The 27,317-nt window shown below is 47.9% G+C and overlaps 1 protein-coding gene across 2 annotated transcripts in view; it reads left to right on the plus strand.

The window, feature by feature from the left end:
- The window catches only part of IGSF3 (immunoglobulin superfamily member 3), a 100,812-nt gene that overhangs the window by 48,742 nt on the left and 24,753 nt on the right, over window positions 1-27,317 (plus strand). Inside the window, exons 3-7 of one of the 2 annotated variants that reach the window (XM_082684948.1) lie at window positions 11,234-11,611; window positions 13,751-14,161; window positions 19,351-19,740; window positions 21,138-21,197; window positions 23,541-23,942. In XM_082684948.1, coding sequence (XP_082541074.1) covers window positions 11,234-11,611; window positions 13,751-14,161; window positions 19,351-19,740; window positions 21,138-21,197; window positions 23,541-23,942 — 1,641 coding nt within the window. The remainder of the gene's footprint in view (window positions 1-11,233; window positions 11,612-13,750; window positions 14,162-19,350; window positions 19,741-21,137; window positions 21,198-23,540; window positions 23,943-27,317) is intronic. The other variant, XM_082684949.1, reaches the window with a different exon arrangement.

Here is a 27,317-nt window from a genome sequence, read left to right on the forward strand (position 1 = left end):
ACCTTTCTTGTTTCTTGAGAAAGGCTTGTACCGCTATATATTTTCCTCTCAGGACTGCCTTTGTTGTGTCCCACAGATTTTGAACCGTTGTATTTTCATTATCATTTGTTTCCATGATTTTTTTCAATTCTTCTTTAATTTCCCGGTTGACCCATTCATTCTTTAGAAGGATGCTGTTTAGTCTCCATGTATTTTGGTTCTTTTCAAACTTCCTTTTGTGGTTGAGTTCTAGCTTTAGAGCATTGTGGTCTGAAAATATGCAGGGAATGATCCCAATCTTTTGATACCGGTTGAGTCCTGATTTAGGACCAAGGATGTGATCTATTCTGGAGAATGTTCCATGTGCACTAGAGAAGAATGTGTATTCTGTTGCTTTGGGATGAAATGTTCTGAATATATCTGTGATGTCCATCTGGTCCAGTGTGTCATTTAAGGCCTTTATTTCCTTGCTGATCTTTTGCTTGGATGATCTGTCCATTTCAGTGAGGGGAGTGTTAAAGTCCCCTACTATTATTGTATTATTGTTGATGTGTTTCTTTGATTTTGTTATTAATTGGTTTATATAGTTGGCTGCTCCCACGTTGGGGGCATAGATATTTAAAATTGTTAAATCTTCTTGTTGGACAGACCCTTTGAGTATGATATAGTGTCCTTCCTCATCTCTTATTATAGTTTTTGGCTTAAAATCTAATTGATCTGATATAAGGATTGCCACTCCTGCTTTCTTCTGATGTCCATTAGCATGGTAAATTCTTTTCCACCCCCTCACTTTAAATCTGGAGGTGTCTTCGGGCTTAAAATGTGTTTCTTGGAGGCAACATATAGATGGGTTTTGTTTTTTTATCCATTCTGATACCCTGTGTCTTTTGACAGGGGCATTTAGCCCATTCACATTCAGGGTAACTATTGAGAGATATGAATTTAGGGCCATTGTAAGGTGGCTGTTACTGTATATGGTCTCTGTTCCTTTCTGATCTACTACTTGTAGGATCTCTCTTTGTTTAGAGGACCCCTTTCAAGATTTCCTGTAGAGCTGGTTTGGTGTTTGCAAATTCTTTCAGTTGTTGTTTGTCCTGGAAGCTTTTAATCTCTCCTTCTATTTTCAATGATAGCCTAGCTGGATATAGTATTCTGGGCTGCATGTTTTTCTCATTTAGTGCTCTGAAAATATCATGCCAGCTCTTTCTGGCCTGCCAGGTCTCTGTGGATAAGTCAGCTGCCAATCTAATATTTTTACCATTGTATGTTACAGACTTCTTTTCCCGGGCTGCTTTCAGGATTTTCTCTTTGTCACTGAGACTTGTGAATTTTACTATTAGGTGACGGGGTGTGGGCCTATTCTTATTGATTTTGAGGGGCGTTCTCTGAACCTCCTGAATTTTGATGCTTGTTCCCTTTGCCATATTGGGGAAATTCTCCCCAATAATTCTCTCTAGTATACCTTCTGCTCCCCTCTCTCTTTCTTCTTCTTCTGGAATCCCAATTATTCTAATGTTGTTTCATCTTATGGTGTCACTTATCTCTCGAATTCTCCCCTCGTGGTCCAGTAGCTGTTTGTCCCTCTTTTGCTCAGCTTCTTTATTCTCTGTCATTTGGTCTTCTATATCACTAATTCTTTCTTCTGCCTCATTTATCCTAGCAGTGAGAGCCTCCATTTTTTATTGCACCTCATTAATAGCTTTTTTGATTTCAACTTGGTTAGATTTTAGTTCTTTTATTTCTCCAGAAAGGGCTTTTATATCTCTCGAGAGGGTTTCTCTAATATCTTCCATGCCTTTTTCGAGCCCGGCTAGAACCTTGAGAATTGTCCTTCTGAACTCTAGGTCTGACATATTACCGATGTCTGTATTGATTAGGTCCCTAGCCTTCGGTACTGCCTCTTTTTCTTTTTTTTGTGTTGAATTTTTCCGTCTTGTCATTTTGTCCAGATAAGAGTATATGAAGGGGCAAGTAAAATACTAAAAGGGTGGCAACAACCCCAGGAAAATATGCTTTAACCAAATTAGAAGAGATCCAAAATCGTGAGGGGGGAGAAAGGGGATAAAAAGTGGTTCAAAAAGGAAACAATAAAAAAAAAAAGAAAAAAGAGAAAAAAAAAAGAATTTTTTAAAAAAAGAAAACACCTAAGAAAAATATAAAAAAGAAAAAAAATATATGTATTAGATAAACTAGTAAAAAATCGTTAAAAAAGAAAAAAGAACAGTTAAAAAAAAATTTTACCCGAAGGCAAAAAAAAAAAAAAAAAAAATTAAATTAAATTAACCGCAAGACTAAAAAAAATCACAGGGAAAAAGCCATGAGTTCCGTGCTTTGCTTTCTCCTCCTCTAGAATTCTGCTGCTCTCCTTGGTATTGAAACCGCACTCTTTGGTAGGTGAACTTGGTCTCGGCTGGATTTCTTGTTGATCTTCTGGGGGAGGGGCCTGTTGTAGTGATTCTCAAGTGTCTTTGCCCCAGGCGGAATTGCACCGCTTTTACCCGGGGCCGGGGTGAGTAATCCGCTTGGGTTTGCTTTCAGGAGCTTTTGTTCCCTGAGCGCTTTCCGTAGAGTTCCGGAGGACGAGAATACAAATGGCGGCCTCCTGGTCTCCGGCCCGGAGGAGCCGAGAGCCCAGGGCCGCACTCCTCAGTGCGCCCTCAGAGAACAGCGCCCAGTTACTCCCGTCTGCCTCACCTCCGGCCGCGCTCCGAGCTCACCGAGCCTGCGACCGGTTCAAGGTCACCCCGAGCTGCGAGCTTACTGTCGCCTCTGTCTCTGTAGCCGGCTTTCCCGTTCCAATACCCGCAAGCTCTGCGACACTCAGACACCCCCGATCCTTCTGTGACCCTGCGGGACCTGAGGCCACACTGACCCCGTGTGGGCTTTGCCCCGGGTAGCCTCTGGAGCGATGTCCCTCAGCGGAACAGACTTTTAAAAGTCCTGATTTTGTGCGCGGTTGCTCCGCCGCTTGCCGGGAGCCAGCCCCTCCCCCCGGGGTCTATCTTCCCGTCGCTTTGGATTCACTTCTCCGCCGGTCCTACCTTTCAGAAAGTGGTTGTTTTTCTGTTTCCAGAATTGCTGTTCTTCTTCTCTTCGATATGCTGATGGATTTGCAGGTGTTTGCAATCTTTAGAGAAGCTATCTAGCTGATCTCCGGCTAGCTGAAGTAGTCTCGGCCTGCTACTTCTCCGCCATCTTGACTCCTCCTCTCCTATTCTTCCGTTTTTTTTTCTTATTTTTGAGTTTTGAAAGTTCATTGTATATTTTGTTATCAGTCCTCTATCTGATGTGTCTTTTACAAATATTTTCTCCCAGTCAGTGACTTGTCTTCTAATTCTCTTGATTTTGTTTTTCACAGAGCAGGAGTTTAATTTTTTTTTTATTAATTTTTAAATTTTTTTAATAAACATATAATGTATTATTAGCCCCAGGGGTACAGGAGGAGTTTAATTTTAAGAGCACTTAACTTATCCATTATTTCTTTCATGGATCATGCCGTTAATGTTTGTATCTGAAAGGTTATCACTGTCCCCAACCTCACCTAGGCTTCCTCTTAGGTCATTTTCTAGGAGTTTTATGCTTTCACATGTTACATTTAGGTCTGTGATCCATTCTGAGTTAGTTTTTGTGAAGGGAAAAAGGTCTGTGTCTAGATTTGGGTTTTTTGCTTATTTGTTCTTATTTGTTTGCATGTGTTTATACAGTTATGTGAGCATTATTTGTTGAAGAGACTGTCTCTGCCCCATTGGATTGCCTTTGCCCATTTGTCAAAGATCAGTTAAGTATTTATGGGGCTCCATTTCGTTCCATCGATCTATTTGCCCTTTCTTTCTCCAAAACCATGCTGTTTTCATTACTCTATAGTAAGTCTTAAAGTTGCATAGCTTTAGCCCTTCAACTTTGTTCTCCTCTTTTGATATAGTGTTAGCTATTCTGGGTCTTTTGCCTTTCTGATAAACTTTAGAATCAGTTTGTTGATATACACAGATGACTTACTGTGATTTTGATTGGAATTGCGTTCAATCTATAAAGCAGGTAAGAACTGTTATTTTGATGATATTGAGTCCTTTTATCCAGGAACATTGACTTTTTCTACATTTGCTTAGTTCTTTGATATTGTTCATCGGAGTTTTGTACCTTTCCTCATATATATCTTCTGTATATTTTGTTACATTTCTACTATTCCATTTTGGGGAGTACTAATGTAAATGGTATTGTGTTTTCAAAACTTTACATTCCTTTTGTTCCAGGGTTTTTTTTTTTGTTTTTTTAGTCAATCCCTTTAGGTTTTTTATATAGACAATCATGTCATCTGTGAATAAAGACAGTTTAATGTCTTCCTTCCCAATCTGTATACTTTTTTTTTTTTTTTAAGATTTTATTTATCTATTTGACAGACAGAGATTACAAGTAGGCAGAGAGGCAGGCAGGGTTGGGGGGGAAGGCTTCCCGCTGAACAGAGAACCTGATGCGGGGCTCAACCCCAGGACCCTGGTCATGACCTGAGCCGAAGGCAGAGGCTTTAACTCACTGAGCCACCCAAGCACCCCCTCTGTATACTTTTTATTTCCTTTTCTTGCCTTATCTCATTAGCAAGGACTTTCAAGTATGAATTTGAAAAGGAGTAGTAGTAAAAAAGGAATATCCTTGCATTGTACCTAATCTTAGTGGGAAAGCTTTGAGTTTCTCACCATTAAGTTTGCTGTTAGCTATGGATTTTTTTTTTTTTTTTTTTAGATATTCTTTATTAAGATGGAAAAATTCTCCTGTGTTCCTACTTTACTGAGACTTTCTATGGTGAATATTGTTGGATTTTCTCAGATGCTTTTCCTGCTTCTCTTGATATGATCATGTGATTTTTCTTTTTTAGCCTATTGATGTGGTAGATTACATTAACTGATTTTTTAAATATTGAACAAGTCTTGCATACCTGGGATAAATCCTATGTGGTCTTGGTGTATAATTCTTTCTGTAAATTGTTGGGTTTGATTTGCTAATACTTTGTTGAAGATTTTTGCATCTATGCTCATGAGAGATATTGGTCTGTATTTTTCTTATAATGTCTTTGTCTAGTTTGAGTATTAGGGTAGTGCTGGCCTTATAGAATGAGTTAAGAAGTGTTCTGCTGCTTCTGTTTTTCTGAAAGAGATGGGAGAGAGTAGGCATACTTTTTTCCTTAAATGTTCAATAGAATTTACTCATCTGGACCTGGTGCTTTCTGCTTTGGAAGGTTATTCATTACTGAATCAATTTGTTTGATAGGACTATAGGTCTATTGAAATCATCTCTTTTTCATGTGGGTTTTCACAGATTCTGTCTTTCAAGGAATTGATCCTTGTCGTGTAGGTTATCAAATTTGTAGGCACAGACTTCTTCATAGGATTCCTTAAGTATCCTTTTAATTTCCATGGGCCCTGTGGTGATGTCTTCTCTTTCATTTTTTATTATTAGATAATTTGTGTCCTTTCTCTTTTTTCTTAGTTATCCTGGCCAGGGGCTTATAGATTTTATTGATCTGTTCAAAGAAGAGCTTTTGACTTTGTTGATTTTCTCTCTTGATTTCCTATTTTCAATTCCATTGATTTCTATCTCCTGCTTACTTTGGACTTAATTTACTTTTCCTTTTCTATTTCCCTAAGATGGAAACCTAGATTACTGATTTGAGGTCATTCTTCCTTTCTAATACATGCGTCCAACGATATAAATTTCCCTCTAAACTCTGTTTTGCCTGCATATGACACATTTTGGTAAGTTGTGCTTTCATTTTCATTGAATTCAAAATATTTTTAAATATCTCTTGAGATTTCTTCTGTGATCCAGGTGTTCTTTAGAGGTGTGTTGTTTAATATCCACATGTTTGGGGATTTTTCAGTTATTTTTCTGTTACATGATTCCACTGTGGTCTGCGAGCAGACACTGCGATTTCTAGTCTTCTGCATTTGCTAATGCAGAATTTGCTAAGGTGTGTGTTATGGCCCAGAATGTGGTCTGTTTTGGAGACTGTTCCATGCAAGCTTGAGAAGAATGAGTACTCAGCTGCTGTTGGATGAAGTGGTCAATAGACGTCTGTTACGTTCAGTTGATTGATGGTGTTGTTGAGTTCAGCTATATCCTTACTGATTTTCTGCTTGATGGAGCAGTCCATTTCTGAGAGAGGGGTACCAAAGTCGCCAGCTCTGCTAGTGTATTCATCCATTTCTCCTTATAGTTCTATCAGTTTTTGCCTCATCCAGTATGATGCTCTGTTGTCATGTGCGTACACGTTAAGAATTGTTATGTCTTTGTGGAGAATTATGTAATGTCCTTCATCATCAGTTTTAACTTTCTCTACCTTGAAATCTGCTCTGAGATTAATAGAATTTTACTTCTTCTTTCTTTTTTTAAGATTTTATTTATTTATTTGACAGGCAGAGATCATAAGTAGGCAGAGAGGCAGGCAGAGAGAGAGGGAGAAGCAGGCTCTCTGACGTGGGGCTCGATCCCAGGACCCTGAGATGACCTGGCAAAGGCTTAAGCCACTGAGCCATCTAGGTGCCTCCCTGCTTCTTTTGATTGGTGGTTACATGGGGTATTTTTCTCCATCCATTTACCCATAATCTATATGCGCCTTTATATTTAGAGTGGACTTCTTATAGATATATAATATCTACAAGATATATAAGATATTATATGTTGGCTTGTGTGGTTTTTTTTGTTTTGTTTTGTTTTTGTTTTTGTTTTTTTGTAGAGTGAAGGGAGCTTTATTAATTTCTATCCACACCTTCAACAGACAAAATATACAGAGAATTACCCTTCAGTTACAATAACATGACACCGGACTATTATCACTAATGGCATCAAAGAAGTGTGAGGCATTTATGTAGAGGAAACTCTCAACAATTGGTACAGCCCTGTACCACTTTACAGAGTACTTCCACATTATTATCTCATTTGATATTAAGCGTTAACATTATGTTTAAAATTGTGAAAATTGATGGAGTGCTTTCTCATGACTGCGCCAAACACTGTGTTACTCTATGATTTCTTTTTTAATTTTTAAATTTTTTTATAAACATATACCGTATTATTAGCCCTAGGGGTACAGGTCTGTGAATCGCCAGGTTTACACAATTCACAGCACTCACCATAGCACACACCCTCCCCAAAGTCCATAACCCCACCACCCTCTCCCTACCCCTCTACCCCCGGCCACCCTCAGTTTGTTTTGTGACATTAAGAGTCTCTTAGGGTTTGTCTCCCTCCCGATCCCATCTTGTTTCATTTATTCTTTTCCTACCCCCCAAGTCCCCAACGTTGCATCTCCACTTCCTCATATCAGGGAAAGCATATGATAGTTGTCTTTCTCCTATTGACTTATTTCACTAAGCACTAACTACCCTCTAGTTCCATCCATGTTGTTGCAAATGGCAAGATTTCATTTCTTTTGATGGCTGCATAGTATTCATTGTGTATATATACCACATCTTCTTTATCCATTCATCTGTTGATGGACATCTAAGTTCTTTCCATAGTTAGGCTATTGTGGACATTGCTGCTATAAACATTTGGGTACACGTGCCCCTTCAGATCACTACATTTGTATCTTTAGGGTAAATACCCAGTAGTGCAATTGTTGGGTCATAAGGTAGCTCTATTTTCAACTTTTTGAGGAACCTCTATGCTGTTTTCCAGAGTGGCTGCACCAGCTTGCATTCCCATCAACAGTGTAGGAGGGTTCCCCTTTCTCCACATCCTCGCCAGCATCTGTCATTTCCTGACTTGTTAATTTTTGACTCGTCGTGTTTTGATCCACTCTCACAATCTCTGTCTTTTAATTGGCACGTTTAGACCATTGATGGATGTTCAGAGTGATTTCTGATATAGTTGCATTTGTATCTACCACACATATTACTGTTTTGTATTTGTAGCCCTTGCTCCTTGCTCTTATTTTTGTCTTCCACTCTTTCTCTGCCTTTTGCATCCAGTCCTATTTAGATGGCTGTATATGACCCTGTGTATATTTGTTCTTTTCTTTTTAAATTACAGAAGTGGTATTTGCTTGTTGCAAAGTAATTCAAAACATATAAGAATGTCTAAAGTGAAAAAAAAGCAATAACACTAAAAAAAAGTAATCCCTGCCCAGGAGGAGTCTCCTGCTGTAGGCTGAGAGGGAAGACGGAAGGGGCCTCGAGGCCAGCACAGGCCTTGGCCAGGTAGGGGACCTGGGTCTCTTTGAAGACACGGCACTGTCTCAGAAAATGAGGGGGCAGTGCCAGGAATAGGAAAGGTGGAGAGTGGGGTGCAGAAAGGGAATTAAACTGAGAAGGAAAATGTAATTTCTACTTCTGTGTTAGGGTCCACTCTTTAACAACGGTGTTATTTTCAGGGACCAGAGGCCCTTTGTGGGGCGGGAAGGAAATGAAGGAGATCTTAAATGAACAAGTGCGGCCGAATGTGTGTGGTTCAAGTCCAGCCCGGTGTTTGTTTATTTATTTGTTCAACAAGGCTGCTTACAGCCTGCTTCGGGCTTGGACGAGTTAGTTTGACCCGGATGCCTCAGCTCATCAAGGTCGCTTCACGCTGTTTACTTTCCAGGGGGTGACATGTGTGATCTGATGGCCGAACGCTGTGGTAAGGTCTGTGAGGAGAATATGGGCTGGCTAAGCTCCTGGTTGCCTCGCGTGAGAAGAGCCAGCATCATCGGACTGGCCTCCGCCACGCCCATTCATTAGAGAAGAGTGATGCTCTCTTGACCCAGATTCACGGAGAGTCTTTGCAGAAGGGAGGAGATGGCCTCCAAAATCTGGACACCTGGTTGCCAGCACAAAGAGAGCCATGGAAGCAGCAGTTGTTGACCTTGCCATGCTTTTGGATTTTTAGAATTGCTACTGGCCGGGCAGCACCCCAGACCAGTTACACCAGCTGGGGTCCAGGCCCTGCTGTGTCGGAAAGGTCCCCGGGTGATTCTAGTGTGGCTGCAGCATGAAGGAGAAGCTGGCTCCCTCTCACCTGCCTCTAGTGGCCTTCCTGGCAAGCGGCTGTGGCTTTTGTGTCCCCAAGCCCGGAGATACAAAGAGACTTGAATGTTCTCAGTGCAGTTAGATTGTTTTCAGAGTTCTGTGTTTCTGGAGGAGTGCAAACATTTGATTCAGAATGTCACCATACAGATATTTTAAGTTGTCATAGACAGAGTACACATAGTCAAAATGTTATACACCACAATTTTCACAGACCGAAAATAACTAATGAGCTGTCTCCTCCGTGGCTCTCCGTGTAGTAATGAGGGCTGTCAACCAAGATGGATCAATGACATTCACAGACCACTTTGATCCGTTGATTTGTTCCCCTCTTCTTCATTTGTTCAGTTCCCAGTTTCTGCGCAGGAAGCCAAGCTGGGGTTCCGTGTAAGACTTGGATTGGGAGGAAAGGATTTCCGTGAATTACAGGTCGGAAGCTCCCGGTCTTTCCTTCTAGGTCTGTGGTAAAGTCTGTCATCTTGTAGCTGAGGCCAGCTTGCTCGGAGGTGCCCATCCTGCCCCCTCCCAAGTGCAGCCCTGGACTGGCCTCGAGCTGTGTCCCCATGTCCTCGAGCTGTCTGGGCTGCCCACCAGCTGGATCCCCGTCAGATCGGTTCACATCTGGGCAGCTGGGATTCCTTTTCGGAGAGGGAGAGGGGAAGCTGTCATGGACCGTGGAAGTGGGCTGCTGCTGTGCGTGGAGGTGGGTGGGAGAGAGACGCTGTTGTCGTCAAGAGGCCCTTGGATTGTCCTTGGGGATGTCTGGCCAAACCCATGGATCCAGCACTGCAGAATGTTCCAGCCAGGAGGGGTTTTTAGGAGGGGTTTTAGCTAGCAGCCCTGCACGGGAGAGTAACTGTGGGCTAGACCCTGTGTTGGGGGATTTACAGGTGCTTTTGTTTGTTTGTTTGAAAGATTTTACTTACTTATTTGACAGAGATCACAAGTAGGCAGAGAGACAGGCAGAGAGAGAGGAAGGGAAGCAAGCTCCCTGCTGAGCAGAGAGCCCTGATACGGGGCTTGATCACCAGGACCCTGGGATCATGACCCCATCGGAAGGCAGAGGCTTTAACCCACTGAGCCACCCAGGTGCCCCTATGGGTGTTATCTTACTGAGTCTGATAACTCCATGAGGCCCATGTTATTGTCCCAGTCTTACAGATGAGAAAACTGAGGCCCCAAGGTTTTAAGTAATTAAGCCAAGGTCATAGCTAGTAAGGGACAAAGCCAGCCCTAACGTATGTGCTGGTCCACTCCCAAGCCTTCTTAGAAATGATTTTATAGATGAAGAGATCAAGGTCCAGAAAGGAAAAGCAGCCTGTCCAAGATGACACAGCCAGTCCTAGTTACTGGCAGAACAGGGGCTAGAACTCAGCTGCCCCCTGTGCCTCACTGCTGTACCCAGCTGCTGCAGGGAAGGAAGGCCATTCGGCCTGGGGTGGGGGGTCTGCGTTGGTGAGGAGATGTGGGGGGCGCCTTCTCCTCCCTGCCCTGGGGCTCAGGCAGTAGCAGCCTCAGGCTAGCATGGAATGAGAAATGAAACTCACCATTTTCCATGCTCCCGAGTCTATGGGGGAGAGCGTAGTTGAGAAGAATGAGGAGAAGGCAGGCAGGGGTGAGCCCAGAGCAGCATAGCCAGCCAGACTGGCAGCTCCCCTCCCCCCATGGCCAGTGTGCGGGCATCGGGGCTGTCCTTCCACATTCATGTGCATTCAGCTTCAAGCCGCAGTCCCCCGCAGGAGCTCCAAGAGGTGAGTAACTGCTCCTCCACCTCCGGTGCTGGGAAGAGCTACATCTAAAAACAAAGGGCGCAGCACCAAAGCAAGGGCCGCAGGACTCCCTTCATCCTACAGGCCCAGACTGCAGGACGGTTGCTTTTATTTGTTTTCATGGGAATGGGTGTCAAGGAGTCAACGTTTCCTGCTCATTTCATTAAAAACTTTATAAACGGCATTAATAAGTAGATATAAAACCGCTACACAACTGGCAGAGGGACTAAATGAAATTCCCAAGGGTTCAGCCGTTGAATCAGTAACCAACTGCGGCTTTGCTTGGTCAGATCTCCATATATGCAAATTCGGGACAGAGCTTTAGCGCAGTGTTTTAATTAATATTTATAAATCACAGAGCACCTCAGAGAGGGCCAGGAAGCTATTTATATGATCATGTCATACAAATCACAAACGTTTTTGAAGATCGCTGCCTACTCTGCGTTTTGGTCTGGGAAGTAAGCGAGCCTGTCCGTGTGTCCCCCACAGGTGTAGTGCTGGCACAGCGACATGTCGCCGTCCAGGAAGGACCCCTGTACCGCACGGAGGGCTCCCACATCACCATCTGGTGCAACGTGAGCGGCTACCAGGGGCCTTCGGAGCAGAATTTCCAGTGGTCCATTTACCTGCCATCCGCCCCAGAACGGGAGGTCCAAATTGTCAGCACCGTGGACTCCTCCTTCCCTTACGCCATCTACACCCAGCGAGTCCGCGGGGGGAAGATCTACGTGGAGAGGGTCCAGGGAAACTCAGCCTTGCTGCATATCACCGACCTGCAGGCCCGGGACGCCGGGGAGTATGAGTGCCACACGCCCAGCACGGACAACCAGTACTTCGGGAGTTACAGTGCCAAGATGAACCTCGTGGGTAAGGAGATGACGTTTTCTGTGGCTGGCATCCCACCCCAGTGAGTCTGCTCAGGGTGCTATACCCAAATGCCACAGCCCAGATGGCTGACCCAAGTGTTGATTTCTCACAGCTCTGGAGGCTGGAAGTGCAAGGTCAGGGCGGCAGGCACGGTTGGTTCTGGTGAGGGCTCTCTTCTGGGTTGCCAACCTTTGATTTCTCGTTGTGTTCTCCCATGGCAGAAAGGGAATGGGAGAGCTCACTGAGGTCCCTTTCCAAGGTCTCCCCCTCCGTGACCCCATCGCCTCCCAGAGGCCTCACCTCCAAACACCACTGGGGGTGGGGGAAGGAAGGATTAGATTCACCATATGGGTTGTGGGGCAGGGGAGGAAATAAATACTGAGTCCGGATTACTGAGTCCCTGCGTTCCTCGTGCAACTTTACTTGATTAAACAACAACAACAACAAAAACTCAAAGCTCCCCAGATGTCTTAGTGGTTAACCAGTAGCATGAGTGAACAAAAGTTGTGGGTTCCCTTGTAAATCCCTTGTAAATAGAAGGCTGGGGCTAAAACAAAAGATCGAATGCAGATGTTAAGAATTCAGAGAAGGTTGACTGACCCTGTAGCTGGTGAAATGAGATACGAAAACCGAAGGCAAGGACATTTGTGGTTGATGATCTGCCTGAAGAAGTGATGGAGGTGGAGTATAGGACATCAGCTAGCAGAGAAGCAAAACTGCGCTTCTGGGGCTCTGGGGCTCTGAGACTTGCAGGGCATTGCTGAATCAGGAGGCGAGTGCACCTGCAGGTCCTTGTTCACACCCAGAGCCACTCCCTAGGTCCTCCAGCTGCACAAGCAAGGGATTGTGCACCAGCTGTCTCCCTTGGCCCTAGTACCCCCGGAATGTTGGAGGTTGCTGGTGGGAGGGGACAGATTTCAGTGTGGACGGCTGTGGGCCACCAGGCTTGCTGATTTGGAAGAGTCAACCATATCAGGGCTGGTCTGTTTTTCCGCCCAAGTCTTAATCTCCAGTTTTTATTATCACCGTTCTGCTTGGAAATTATATCTTGAGCAGAAAAACAGAATATTATTGCTGACCCTCTACATGGGTGAACCTTACGCCCCAGTGCACTGAATTCTCCCCTCCCCACCCCACACCAAACTTGCTTTTCCTTTCTGTCGGTCTGCATCCTGTCGAGAGGCCTGTGAGACCCAGGCCTGAGATGAGCTCAGTAAGAAAGCACACACTGGTTGTGACTGGGGTGGCCCCAGGCCAAGAAGGGGGGTGTTGAGTCTCCAGAGTACAGTTTTGGTTTTATTTTTGCTTTTTAGATTTTATTTTTTTATTTGACAGAGAGCGAGATCACAAGTAAGCAGAGAGGTAGGTAGCTCGATGTGGGGCTTGATCCCAGGACCTTGAGCTGAAGGCAGAGGTTTAACCCACTGAGCCACCCAGGTGCCCCCAGAGTGCAGTTCTGACCAAGGGGCCATGGGGCCATGTTCTTACTTGCCAGAACTGAGGCTTCCTTCTAGCACGGACCCCTCTGACACATGAATTACAGGAAAATTCCACCTACCTGATGATCAAGGTTGTTGTTGCTTTCCTCTGCCAAAGACTTTTTTTTCTTTCTTTCTTTCTTTTTTTTTTTTTTTTTACAACATAGCCTTGCTAGAGCATTGCATTGCTGAAGTGAGTGGGGGGGAACACGGGGGTGAGGCAGTGAGACGGGAGGAAGTCAGCGAGGTGCACAGACATGTGAAAACGCAACTTATAAGAACTATTTCCTTTTGAGGATCGGTCAGAAGCCAAACGAAGTATCTTGAAGCAGTACCAGAAGGAACAACAAAATCTCATTTGGCCTAAAAGAGAATTCTTGTTGACACGGTATTTTTAGGGAGTTCATTTACTATGAGAAACGAAGTACGTCCTGCCTGTGTTAGCCAAGTGTTATTAAAATAGCAAACAGGTAAGCGTTAAGTGCCAAAAAATTGCAGTCCAAATCCACGCAGGAAACTCCTTCTGTTTCTGTGCCATCAGGGGTTGACTGAGGCCTCCTGGTGACTGCTGAAGGCCGTGTGGGGTCAGTGGCTGGCCCCCCGGCAACGGTGAGGTTCTGCAGCTTTGGGACCATGCGCCTGGGACATTTCTGTGTTGCAGTGATTCCTGACACCCTGCAGACCACGGCCGTGCCCCAGACTCTGCACAAAGTGGAACAGGACCCCTTGGAGCTGACGTGTGAGGTGACCACAGAGACATTCCAGCACAGCCACCTGTCAGTGGCCTGGCTCCGGCAGCGAGGGGGCGAGAAGCCCGCAGAGGTCATTGCCCTGAGCCGAGATTTCGTGCTGCACTCCAGCAGCGAGTACGCCCAGAGGCAGAGCCTGGGGGAGGTGCGGCTGGACAAGCTGGGGAGCTCCACGTTCCGCCTCACCGTTTTCCACCTGCAGCCCTCCGACCAGGGCGAGTTCTACTGTGAGGCTGCCGAGTGGATCCAGGACCCGGATGGCTCATGGTACGCCATGACCCGAAAGCGGTCCGAGGGTACTGTGGTCAACGTCCAGCCCACAGGTCAGTTTCTCTCTTGTTCTTGCTGGTGGGGGGGAGTTGTCTGATGCTAGGAGAAGGTACAGAATCCTTCTCTGGTGACCTCTGAAAGTACTAGGAACATAGAGGGGCCTGCCTAAAATCTGACATCTAGTGACTTTTGGAGAGGAGGCAGTCAGCCCAAATCCAGCTTACAGACAGGGTTTCTTGGGCCCATTGGGGTATTTGATATTTTTCTTGAATTACAGGTTTATTTTTAAAAATGGGAAGATTTCACATAAACTGTTTTGTATCTAATGAACTGGGTTCCCGGGGCCTGCCCCCCCACTTTGATGACATTACCTGTTTCGGTGACCAGTCCTATTTTATTTGTAGAAGACATTTGAGATTATGTGCCTTCCATCAGAGGTCTGAAATTATGATCTAGGGAAATTTTGGCTTTAATTATGATTTTCTATATTAATACTATGTCCTTGGTAGTGTTTTATAATTTCCAAAATGCTTTATCACGTAGTACTTCAGGGTCCCTCGGAAGTTCTGCAAAGTAAGTCAGTGGTGGGGCAGATGCTGAGGGCTTTATGCTTTATGATGGGGCCCCGGGAGAAGTCCTAGGGCAGGGCATCGAGGTCCACCTGGCGAGTATCAGATTCTCCCATAAGGGCTTTCACTGGTGAAAGACCTGCTAAGGGGGCTCCCTGAGGAGGCTGAGTTGACATGTTTATAGCTGGGGTGAGAAGATGATGACTCCATGAGCAGAGATCCTCTCTGACTCCCCACACTCTCCAACTGCTCCGTGCCCCCGAGTCCAGCCATGCTCCAGATCGGAGCTAATGTCTGTCGCGGGCTGCCTTGGCTGGGCAGCAGCAGGCCCTCCACGAGACCTTCAGTGCCCTGACTTTGGTCATCGAGCCATCATCGAGGTGCAGTAGGCAGCCCGAGGACGTTTCTGTGTTGTTCCTTACCTCCAGGAGGAGCTGTGATTGGAGGTGTGGTTTATGGGAGATGATCTGTGGTACATTTGGGGTCTCATCTTCAGGACCTGACTCTGACCTCGCTGTCCTGTTTGCTACACACAGTCAGTGGTCTTGGCCTTCTGCCACTTTTTCTTGTGTCCATGTAGAGCAGTGCTTCCAATCTACCCAGTGGTACAGATTCCTGAATCAGGCTGCTGGAGCGGGGCTGGGGGGGCTGGGAAGCTGGATTTCCAGTACATATCCCAGGTGATTCTTCTGCTGTCTATGTTGTCTGGCACAGCTCTACAGGTAATAGGGCAGAAGGGATTCTCTGGACAGCGGATGGGCTTTCATGAGAAGGATCGGCTCCGGGAAAGAGAGTGCTTTATCTGCTCTGTCGGGCCCAGAGCCGTTAGCAGCTTTTGGATCTTCCAGTACTAAGACATCTGGGGAAGGCACTTCATTTCGTATTTATCCTTTCCCTTTCTGGTTGGCTTTAAGATCAGCTTCAGAAGTCTGGACCAAATTTTGAATCTTAATGCTTTCAAATTAGGTAGCATCAGTTAATCTTCTTTATTTTAATCTTACCAATTTGGGATTAGGACTTTTTGAATTTGCCCAGCAAATGTATTCAGACTAAGCCAGCCAAGAGAAAACTAGGTGCAAAAAAAAGTTGAGGACTTTACTCGGTGCTCCCAAGCTTTTCAGGTTCCACGGTTGCAGCCGCATCTGGCCCTTCCCTTAGTTCCTTTCAGTAAACATTCAGTGAGTCTCTGCAGCGGTGAAGGTCCGGCGAGAGCCGCTGGGGATTCCAAGATGAACAGCTCTTGGGGCCTGCCCTCAGGGAAGGGGCAGCTGTGAAGGCCGGTGGCTCAGGGGGGTGTTCTGAGGTCTGTGAGGCTATGTGGATGGTGCTCTGGGACACAGTGACGAGGCAGTGCCCTGGCGACCTGAAGTTTTCCCTGAATGGGAGAGTGAAGAGAATCCAGGAAAACCAGCAAGGAGGGCAAGTGGAGCTGAGTCTGAAGCTTGAGGAGACACCAGAGGGGCACGCTTAAGGGCACAAAAATGTGTCCCATGGCATGGGTAGAGGTTGAGGCCCAGAAATGAGTGACGAGAGGAGGCCTGAGGCCCACGTGCTGGAGTGCGGAGCTCGGCCTTGGCTCCAAAGCCCCAGTGTTTGTAAGCTGTCCTTCTTGGGGTCTTGGGAGCCCCCTTAGAGGTGCCTGCCAGGAGGTGGTGGAGGAAGGCACGCTGAGGGCCACAGTGTTCCCTCACTGCCCTTAACCAAATGTTTTCTCTATTGGGCAACAAAAGATTTTACATAAAGAAACTGCCCTTTCCTCTGCCCCCTCCCGAGGACTGTTTGAAAACCACTGCTTCAGACACCTGTAGGGGGAAATAGAGATTTTCAAGCAAGGAGTGACACAATGAGTTCTGGGTTCCAGAAGGACAGAACCCCAGAGGCCAGCTGGAGGTTGATTAAACTGCCGTGGGGAGACCAGGTAGGAGAGAGCTCTGAGACCAGGGTGGGTGGGCGGCAGTCTGGAAAGCAGGCAGCGGGTGCTAGAGACGGAAGAATGGGGAGCACCGCACGGAGCAGGAATCCACGTACTGGGCACCCTGAGTGAGGCCAGGGCTCTGGGTGATTCCTTGAATTGGGATGGGGAGGGAAGGGGAAAGAAAGGTATTTAGAACAAAGTCCTGCTTCAAAGCCTCTGCTTCCCGGTCGGTGGCAGCCCTGGTTGTCTTTTCTTCTGTTTTTGTCAGTTTTAGTCTAGGACTCCATCCTTCACGCAGAAGCTTACAGAGATGCTCAGTACATAAAAGCACTGTCCGTGCTGATCCTGGGAGGGATGAGGGCCTGGGAGGAGCTGTGTGGTGGTAATTGCAAAGGCCCAGGAGAACAGCAGCAGTGAGAGGTCAGAGGAGCAGGTCTCGGTGAGAAAGAGAAAGAAACCAAGGGGTCAGTCAAGCAAGAGGAGAATCAGGAAGGAAGACGTCATGGAACCCAAGGGAGGAGAGTGGGTCCGGCTGAAACCTGCTTGAGAGAAGCCTTTGGTGCGATGGGTCGGGGCCACGGTGGGCAGGGGAATCACTGAGAGCATTTGCTAAGACAGTGAAGTGTGGGAGAGGGGCCAGAAGCCAAACTTCAGGGAGCTGAAGAGTGAGGGGCATTGGGAAAAGCAGAAATCAGTTTCTGGAGGTGTAATAGACTGGGCATCATCCCCAAGGACCAGCTGCACAGGAAGGCGGTGGTACGCTCAAAGTCCTGTGTCTTCGACCTGGGAACATCAAGCTTCACCAAACCATGGGGTTGTCCCGCAAGAGTAGAAGAGTCTCTGGTTGCCACAAGTAGAAAGCCGCAGTTGTAGCCAGCCTAACTCTGAGGAAATGGAAATGGGAAGTTCCGAGGTCTCAGGCACCTGTTTGCATGTCTTCCGTGCCATTTATCTGGAAGGCATGCCTTTTTTTTTCTTTTTTTTTTAAATCATTGATGTCAAGTGAGTGTAATTGGGTTTACCACAGAGCCACTGTCTGGCCGATAACACAGGCACAGTTCCCTTTTGGTGTGTCCCTTTTGGGCAGGGGGTGACAAAGAGAAACTCACTTCAGTTCCCACCTCGTAGGACTGGTCTTTGAGGAAGAGGAAGCTGAGGCAGCAGCTGACCCCGGGGAGGCGAGCCCCTGGGAGTCGTTGATTGGGGTTTGCTTTGTCAGGAATTTGGGATCCTAAAGGAAGGAGTTAATTTGCTGAAGAATATGGATGTTTGGAGCAAGACACCAGCCCATGGGGGAGGGGGGAGGGGGAGTGGTTGAGAGCCTCAGGAACAGGGAGAGGAAAAGCTGAGTTTGGACTGGAAAAGAGGATGTCAAAGATGCATACTTGTGATCCCTGTGATTTTTCAGGGAAAATAGAATTTTTTTTTTTTTTAAGATTTTATTTGTCAGAGAGAGAGAGGGAGAGAGAGCGAGCACAGGCAGACAGAATGGCAGGCAGAGACAGAGGGAGAAGCAGGCTCTTCGCTGAGCAAGGAGCCCGATGCGGGACTCAGTCCCAGGACACTGGGATCACGACCTGAGCCGAAGGCAGCTGCTTAACCCACTGAGCCACCCAGGTGCCCCGAAAATAGAATTTTTTATCTGCTCGAAGGGTGCATAGGACAGGGGGACAAAAATGGGGCAAAGGTCACAAAGTTAGTGGTAGAAGCTTGGAAACGCCAGCATACGGAAGGTCGTCGAGGTCAGAGCCAACAGGTCTGTGAGGAATTCCAACATACCTGGATTGTGATTTCCCATCTTCAGGGGGACAGAGCTAGGCCTGAAAGAAGGAGGGACCTAGCTCCAGCCCTCCTACCCGAGGCCTCGTGGTTCTGTTTTCTGCAAACCTTCATCCTTCGTCTCAGCCCCCACTTCCGCCATGGGTGCCCACGAGGGGCGGTGAGTGCCTCACCGTCTATGGGACGCTGTGTGCAGCCATGAGCCTTTCCCTCTCTGAGCCCCCGCTCCTTCCCGGTCAGACAGCCAGCTCTCTGGAGGGTGCTTGGCCTCCCTGATCATCTCAGAGGTCATTCACTTTCAGCAGAACTTGGTGTCTTCCCTCTCCCTCCTTCTCGAGATTTGATCTGACAGGTGGTGACTGGTGGAGAGACATTCATTTTCACTTTGTGGAATTTTGTGCGAGGGATTGTCGTAATTACCTGTGTTTTATTTCCAGCGTGCACAGGGGACTAAGAACATATCTCAGTTATCGGTACATTTTCGAGTATTTCTTAGCACTGGGGTTAGTGCCTAGGCCCCTGTGTAACTTCATCTCTCACATTTCCATGGTGTGGGTCCCACCGCATTGGCAGAAAATGTTTGTAGGCCTGTTGCTTAAATGGAATTTCGGGGGGTATAGGTGAGAGCTAGACCTGGGTAAGTGATGTCAGGAATGATATTCCTTATTGACCCCTGGGGTCTAATCCTGGACATCATAGGCTACAGAGTCCCCTCCGTCTCAACTGGGATGATGAGCCCCTTAGACTGTCTGGGTCTAGCTACCTTTGAGTTCTCTCCGAGATACTCAGGAGTTCTCGGGTCCTCAGATTATCCCTGGGCGTCGGTTGGATTTTTCTCCCAAGACTTGCGAGGACGTGCCTTCCCTGTGGTTAGCACGCCCCCAGAAGGCCCCGGTGGTAGGAATTTGCGGATACTGTTGGGGTAGCTGGGGGTCCTGTGTTCACCCAGAATGCATCGTTTTGTTGTTGGTTTCCTTAGACAAAGAGTTCACCGTTCGGCTGGAGACCGAGAAGCGGCTGTACACGGTGGGTGAGCCGGCGGAGTTCAGATGCATCCTAGAGGCACAGAACGTTCCTGACCGTTACTTCGCTGTGTCCTGGGCCTTCAACAGCTCGCTCATCGCCAGCATGGGGCCTAATGCTGTGCCAGTCCTCAACAGTGAATTCGCCCATCGGGAAGCCAGGGGCCAGCTCAAAGTGGCCAAGGAGAGCGACGGTGTCTTTGTGCTCAAGATCTACCACCTCCGCCAGGAAGACAGTGGGAAATACAACTGTCGTGTGACAGAGAGAGAAAAGACTGTCACCGGGGAGTTTATTGACAAGGAGAGCAAGCGGCCCAAGAACATCCCCATCATAGTCCTCCCCATCAGTAAGTAGAGAGATGTGCTGCCACCTCTCCTCCCCCCTCCCCACCCCCGTCTGGTCTGTAGCTGGCATCATTGAAAAGAAGTTGGGGGACAGATGAGCTATTTGGCGGTGGGGGGTTCATGGAGCCCAAGGGTTCAGGCAGAGAAACCCGCTAATCTTTCTCTCTCCCTTCTCCAGCTTGCCTGCCCACACTTAGCACACCCCCCCACCCCCCAGTGACTCAGAGCACTGGGGTGTGTTTGCAGGCTGGAAGGGGCATCCCAGAGCTGAGCGTTAGCAGCCCTCGGTAAATGCTGGCTGGGCCAGCTCAGCTGGGAGGAAAATCAGGAATCTGGGAATGACTGTTTGCTCCCACATGGGAATCAAGTGCCCAGAAGAAGTGGGCAGATGCCTAGCTTGAAATATCACTTACAAGGGTTGGTCTTTTATGGGAGGATTTTCAGTCATAAAGCCCCTTATTTAAAAGGATTTGCTGTCTGGGTTTTTGCGTATAAGGGTTGGCATTTCCCTAAGGGTCTCTTCCCTATTGAAGTTGTGTTTTAAAAAGTCAGTGGACGGGACCTCTCCCGTCTTCCTGGAGCACAGCCTTCCCGTGAAAGCTTAGCCGGTTTCCAAGGCTCTGGCCAGGCTCCTGTCTCCAGGGAAGCTGGCCTCGTCTGGGCGGGGAGCCGTTGCAGCTGGGAACCGGGGACACTACCCACGTTTGCGCCTACCATGTTTACCCATCCCCTAGGGTCAGGACGTTATTAACATCTCCGTTCTCTCAGAGTTCTGTTTTTACTAAAAAGAGAGTTAAAGCTTACCATGCCCTGATTTTTAAACAGGACAGTGAAGTTTTTAAACTAACCTTTAACCTTTTTCTCAACTGCTCCAACTGTTCTTTCCCTTATCCTTGTATGTTCCCTCTATGCTTTGAGTTTCCCTTTTCCATTTTTAATATAGCCCCCCCCAAGCAAGAAGGGTAAAGTAAACAGAGGGTCTCGCCACTTCTCTCTTTTCTCACCGATGGGATTCCTTTCTTTCGTCCTTATTTCTTTATTTTTTAAAATCTCTCTCACACATCTAATAATCTCAAAATTATTTTGTTTCTTAGACTCTTATTTTATTCCTTGCAATGCCTAGCATGGTGCTTTGCGTAGGGAACGTGCTTGCTGAGTATTTGTAGAGTCGAGACGGTTGAATCGAATGCCCACTCTCCTGACTGTTTTCTGTCGGTTTGTGCTTGCCTTAACCACGGACTCTCTACCTTTAAATCTGCAACTAATTCCTCGTTGTGCTGTAAGGATCCAGGGAAGGGCAGCCACGCTGTTTCCTGTGTCTTTTGTACTAAGAGATTTCCCCCGACCCCTTCCAAGAACTTGTTTGATGATCTGTGGCCCTGCTATATTGCTTTTCCAGCAGATAACTGGGTAGTTAAAGTCCCTCAGCACCACCAGATCCTGCCCCAAGGCCACTTGGGTAAGTCTACCGAAGTACAGCGATCACATCGGGAATGGTGATAATACCTTGGATTTTAATGGCGCTTTTCCTTCCGAGAGCCCAAGTGCTTCTGCATAGATCACTTCTTCCTGCTCTTCCGCCTCTGAAATCCCTGCAGAGGCCACAATCCTATCCATCCTGGGAAGGAAGAAGCCAGAGCACCGTGTAGAGACGTGGCAGGGCCAGTCCTATGAGCGGCTGAGTGTGTGTGGTGTCAGGAATATTTGCTTCCAGCTCCAGACCCACTGCTCCGTGCTTAGCCTGTGCTGCCTCACCCCCCTCCTGATGGGACATTTCACCAGCGCCTGTGCCGTCAGATTCTCATTAGTCTGTGCTAGTTCTCGCTTAATCCAGAGAGTTCTACACTGTCGGTTGCCTTTTTCTCAGGCTCAGGAACGCTCGGAACTAGTCTTAACAGGCAGTGCAGCCCCTGGGTTCTTATCTGCCTAGGACCCAGCCCGCCAGCCTGGTTTTTCTTCTCCGAGGGCCACATATCACGGTGCGGTTCTTCCAGGCAGTCCCCATCAGAGCCCAGCCAGGGCTTCTGGAAGAGTCTGCTGGGGTGGCCAAAGGGAATGGCAGGGATGCCCTGCACATCGTTCCGCTGGCGGCAAGCGAAGGGACTTTTATCGCTTCATGCAGAGTTGTCCTTTCAATTCCCCGCGTGGAACGATCTTGCTAGGGATGGGTCTTTTACTTCAAGAGGAATTATCATTAATGAGGATGACAGTGCACAGTGTTGTGACCCCAAGAATCAGGAACTCTTAGTGCCTCCATTTTGCACAAGAGAAATGGAAGCGTGGGGAGGTTGAAGAAGAGTCCCAAGGTTACAGAGTTAGGAAGCAGTGAACCCAGGCCTAGAGGCCCCATCTGCTTGCCTCCAAATCCATGTTTTTAGGGCTTCTTAGTGCCGTAGATGATGGCTAACCGGGAGCCTCCCCATCTCTGTAAATCATCTTCATATGGCTCCTGGGAAAATTCCTCTTTTCCACCCAGCCCAGATCGATTTTTCACAGGGAACAAGCCAGTCCAGAATGGAAAGCAGGCACCCTCCCCATAGCACGAACTAGCTGCTGGGGCTCGGTGCTCATCTTTGTCTGTTTCTGCCTGTGGGAGAAATACGGGACGAGATGGATTCACTACATGGTGATGGGTGTCTGTGTGTCCCTCCTCCATGATTGGGTGTGCCGCTTAATCTGGAATTTGATTTCATTGGTTGATTTTAAATCACTGTGTTTCATGTGGGTGGTACCTGGAAAACTGAAGCCGAATTCATTATGGTGTTTGTATTTAAAACTCAGTATAGATAAAAGAATGTATGCATAATGAAGACAGATTTGAACATCCAGGATATTTATAAAAACAAAAGTTATTAGGAATAGTTAATCATGATCACTGTGACCACCTTTTGGAATCCTCCAGTGTGTTGGGTGACTTAAATGCATAGTCTTACTTCCTTTTTAATCTTTAAAAAAATGCATACTAGAAATGTCACTGTCCCTATCTTAGAGACAAAGCACGTAGAGTGGAAATAATTTGACTGAGTGACGTCAGCAAACTAAGTGAGTAGAGAAGGAGCGAAGGGAAGTGGATCCTTTGCCTGAACTTTGATTGGCAGGAGGTTTTGAGGCTGCAGCCGTGGAACCAGGGCTGAACGTGGGTAGCAGGTTGGAGAGCTGGTGGCCTCGGTCTGTCCATTAATGAGAAGTATGAGAGCGTACTCTCCACCCCTCCGTGAAACAAGACTCCTGTGCCATTTTAACCCACACCCAAGCAAGCTCATGTTTATCTTCCAAGTATGTCCTGTCGTTTTTGTGCTGCTTGCTAATATTGCCCTGTAGGGCTCTAGTGACATGTTGCAGATGTCCAGCATTCATTTGCCTGCCGTATCACCAAACGGCAGGAAGATGGAGGTGAAGAAGAATTCCAGAGTCACTCAGCTTACGCAAACTCCCAAGTGGAAAAATCCTTGAACCCCAGCTGAGCAGATTCCCTGATAAATGCCTTTTTGCCCCAAGCGCAAGGTCATTGCTCTGTGTTTCTTAGGATCTAATTCAGTCTCTGGTCTCAGACCCTCTTTATCCCACACATTACCCTGGCACCCAGCTAAGGGCCTCTGAGTTTATGGATCTTAAAATCCCGGGGGGGCAGTGCCCAGAAGCAGCCAGGGCTCACAGTGGCAGCAAGTGTCGGGGGGCTTTCACCCTCCAGGTGACCAGCACCTGCATAGCATGACTTCTGCCCCGTCCTCCTTTCCCCGCTATGGGGAGGGGGCGGGAGCGGCCTGAAAGCCACAGCGTGGCCCTCTCTCCCTCTTTCCAGAGAGCAGCATCTCTGTGGAGGTGGCCAGCAACGCCAGTGTCATCCTGGAGGGGGAGAACCTGCACTTCTCCTGCAGCGTCCGCACGGCGGGCCGGCCGCAGGGCCGCTTCTCCGTCATCTGGCAGCTCGTGGACCGGCAGAACCGCCGCAGCAACATCATGTGGCTAGACCGGGACGGCACTGTGCAACCGGGCGCATCCTACTGGGAGCGCAGCAGCTTCGGGGGCGTCCAGATGGAGCAGGTGCAGCCCAGCTCGTTCAGCCTGGGCATCTTCAACAGCAGGAAGGAGGACGAGGGCCAGTATGAGTGCCACGTGACCGAGTGGGTGCGGGCTGTGGACGGCGAGTGGCAGATCGTCGGGGAACGCCGGGCCAGCACCCCCGTCTCCATCACGGCTCTTGGTAAGGCAGCATCTGGTGGTCTTTCTGTGGGGCAGTGGGGAGACTGCTCCCCTGTCAGAAACCTCACCCTGACTTCCATCAGAGTTCTGGCAGGAAACAGTGGCACCTTCTGAAGGGTTTAATTGAAGGGCCTGTTACCAACGTGTGGGTAGGGTTGAGGGCCTTGGGGACTGGTGGCAGCTGGGGGCACGCACCCTTCCAGGGTCCGCATGGAAGGAGTGAAGTTGGAAGAACTCTGGCCAGGGGATTGAGGCCACCCAGCAGGAGTGGTGGCCCCAGGTGGAGGAACGTGGCCACTGCCAAAACCGGCCACCCCCCAGAGCAGAGCCTCTCTCGCCTGCCCCCAGGCTCTCCTGCCCTGCAGCCCAGGGGCTCAGCCCTTCTCAAAAGGCCAGAGCAACACAGACAAGGGCAGAAAGTACCTCTTTCGCCCTTTTTTTAAAAGCATTTACTATGTTCTTGGCTGAGTCTAAGCACTTAAGCTCATTTGTCCCTTTGAATTTTCACCTAGCCAAGGGCTAAACCCAATTTTACAAGGAAACTGAGTGAGAAGGGTTACCTCACATGCCCAGGGCCACAGCTTTTAAAGGACAGGCCCATCGTCCAGACCAGGGAAGCTAAGAGTCTCTCCATTTTTCTTTCAAAGCCTGTGCTTTCATGTTTCCCTCTATAAGGCACCTTCTTAGGAAAGCCACTTCCTCATTAGCATGAAATTAAAAGATACCTTGAGATTTGCTAAAACCAGAGAATTAGATTTGCTTCTCATGGGGCCATGAAAGAGACTTCTATCAATGTTTATCTGCCTAATATGATCAGCATATTAAATTGTAAAAGGCCAGTCGGCTACTTGTTGTCTTGTTAGGTCTTCCTGTTTATGAGGACAACTGTGACATCAGCTGTCCTCAGTGGCTTTGTGTCCCATTCCCTGGGACTACATTGTCCACTCTCCTCATAGGTAGGGCTGGTGGCGCCTTTAGACACACACCCATTACGATGGTAGCCCCGGCTGGTTTTCCCTCAATGGAAGATTACAAATATACTACCCACCCAAGATTACAAATACACTTTTTTTCCCTAAAAGCTTAATCCCCAAGACTGGCCTGCTTCTTGCAGTCATCATATTGCTCAGATTTCTGTCTGTGGAAACTTCGCCCACCGGTTGAGTTTGCCACCCTCCCACCCCGGCTCAGTCAACACCAGTGTGGACCTTTGGGGATGCCACCTGTGAGGAAACGTCTAACTTTCCAGTCACGGTCATTTTCCCCCACATCCAAGGAGTGATTAACATTTGTCCGGAGCACTTCTCCAGAGGTCACCTCACAGAATCCACTAATCCCCTGAGAATTTTCCTTCTCACCTTATGTCTGTGGTTCTCACAGTCAGGGTTACCAGGGGCTCTGACCTGGGATCGCAGGGCTTGGTTCTACTTCCCTGTTCTCTACCTCTGAGGTGCCTCTGGCCAGAGCCATAGTTAGGGTGGCCCAAGGTGGTTAGGGCAGGGAGAGTAGAGGGCACTGTGGGGTCAAGTTGCCTGTCAGTCTAGATGGTGACCTACATGAGTTTTCATATTGGTGCAGTTAGGTACGGCTGGCTCTCAGCAGGCGCCCCAGGAAGATGACAGGTGGGAACACCCTCCAGCTGCCCTGGCCCATTGTGACCATTCAGTTAGAGTAAGCCGGCTGCCCCGTGCTCCGTGATCCTGGTGTGTGCTCTGTCAAACCTGGACAGAGTCCCTTGCCTGGAGAAGCTCTCTCCCCTTAGGGTGTTGAGGCCAGGAACCCCTGGTGCATGGCCTCTCCCTGAGGTCCTATGTTCCCCCCCACCCTTGGGGCAACATATACTGCACACAGAGACCCAAGTGACCACCACAACCACTTAAGGTTTAAGGCTGGGTCTCTGGGTCTTAACTTTTTTTTAAAGGATACATAAAGATAGCTTATGAAATCCAAACTGAAAATCCAGAGTTTTCAGCAGATTATGCCAACCTATTTGCTGTCTTAGCCGCCCCACACAAATCTGAAAAACTCACTCTGTGCCTGGTATTTTACCCACACAATCTGAAGTACTTTCCTTTATGTGCATTTTGTTTCTTCAGCAAATGACATATATGACAGAATAGGGCATGGGCCAGGTACTATTCTATGCCAAGTATGTTGCAAAATATTAACTCATTTCATCCTCACAAGGACCCATTTTACGGGTTGGGAAATAGAGGTGGAGAGAAGTGAAGTAACTTGCTGCTGTCACATAGCTAGAAAGTGTCACCTTCAGGCATCTGGCTCAGGGGTCTGTGCCTTTAACCCCTTCCCATGGATAACACCACCTGCCTGCTCCTGGCTAGCAGCTTGACCGTGGGAATTCATTTCACTTCTCCATGCCCCTTCCTCACCCGTAAGGAATGGATGGTGTGTCTTCTTGTCCTATGAGGTCATTTGGAGGATTCAGTGAAGTGTGGTAGAAGCACAGCCATTGGCAGCATGCCTGGGGCATGGCGCTCCGTAAATGCTGGCTGGCCCTGGTTTTATGATCACAACCAGTGTATTAATGCTAAGTAGTGCTTCAAGGTGAGGGAAGTCAGATAACCCCCATTGAGGAGCTGGGGTCAGGGACTAGTCAGCTGGCCGTCCATGAGGAGTATTAGGAGCCTCACAGCCTACTGTGATGGCAGAAGCCCACCTCACCCCAAGTACCCCCTGCTGGAGGTCTGGCCACGTGCTGTGGCTCCCTCAGTGCCTGTCTTCTTTGAATTTCACAAGGAAAGTGAAAGAAGGGCGGGTGAGTGAACCTCCACTGCCTGGCCCAGGAACGTGGGACGTGTCCTGCCACCTGCCTTCACGTTCTCCAGCCCCGATGTGCTGCAGACCAGACAGGGGAGGTGTTGGGACTGGACGCTGTGTCCACATTTGCAGGCAATGAATGAAGTTGGCTTGGGGGCTTTTTTCTCCTGGTGTTTTTTTGTTTTGTTTTGTTTTTTAAGATTTTTTTTTTTTTAGAGAGAGAAAGAGAGCACAAGCAGGGGGGACCTGCAGGCAGAGGGAGAGGGAGCAGCAGACTTCCTACTGAGCGGGGAGCCTGATGCAGGCAGATGCTTAACTGACTGAGCCACCCAGGCACCCCTTTTCTCCTGTTTCAGCCGGGGATCCCAAGCTTTCTAGGATGAGCTCTGCCTACAAACCTCAGTTCCTGTGAAGGGACTGATGGGAGGCAGATGGAAATGAAGGTTTCACTCAGAGGGACTTGCTCAGTGCTGCTCAAGGAGAATCGCCTCTGGCCTCTGTCTGAAGGGTCTTGTGACCTTCTGGCCTTGTGCTTCCAGGTGAGAGCCAAAGTAGCCGTGGTCCGGGCATCAGGAGAGACCCAGAGCCTTGGCGGTGC

The sequence above is a fragment of the Mustela nivalis genome (assembly GCF_964662115.1).
Source record: "Mustela nivalis genome assembly, chromosome: 10".
Classification (NCBI taxonomy): domain Eukaryota; kingdom Metazoa; phylum Chordata; class Mammalia; order Carnivora; family Mustelidae; genus Mustela; species Mustela nivalis.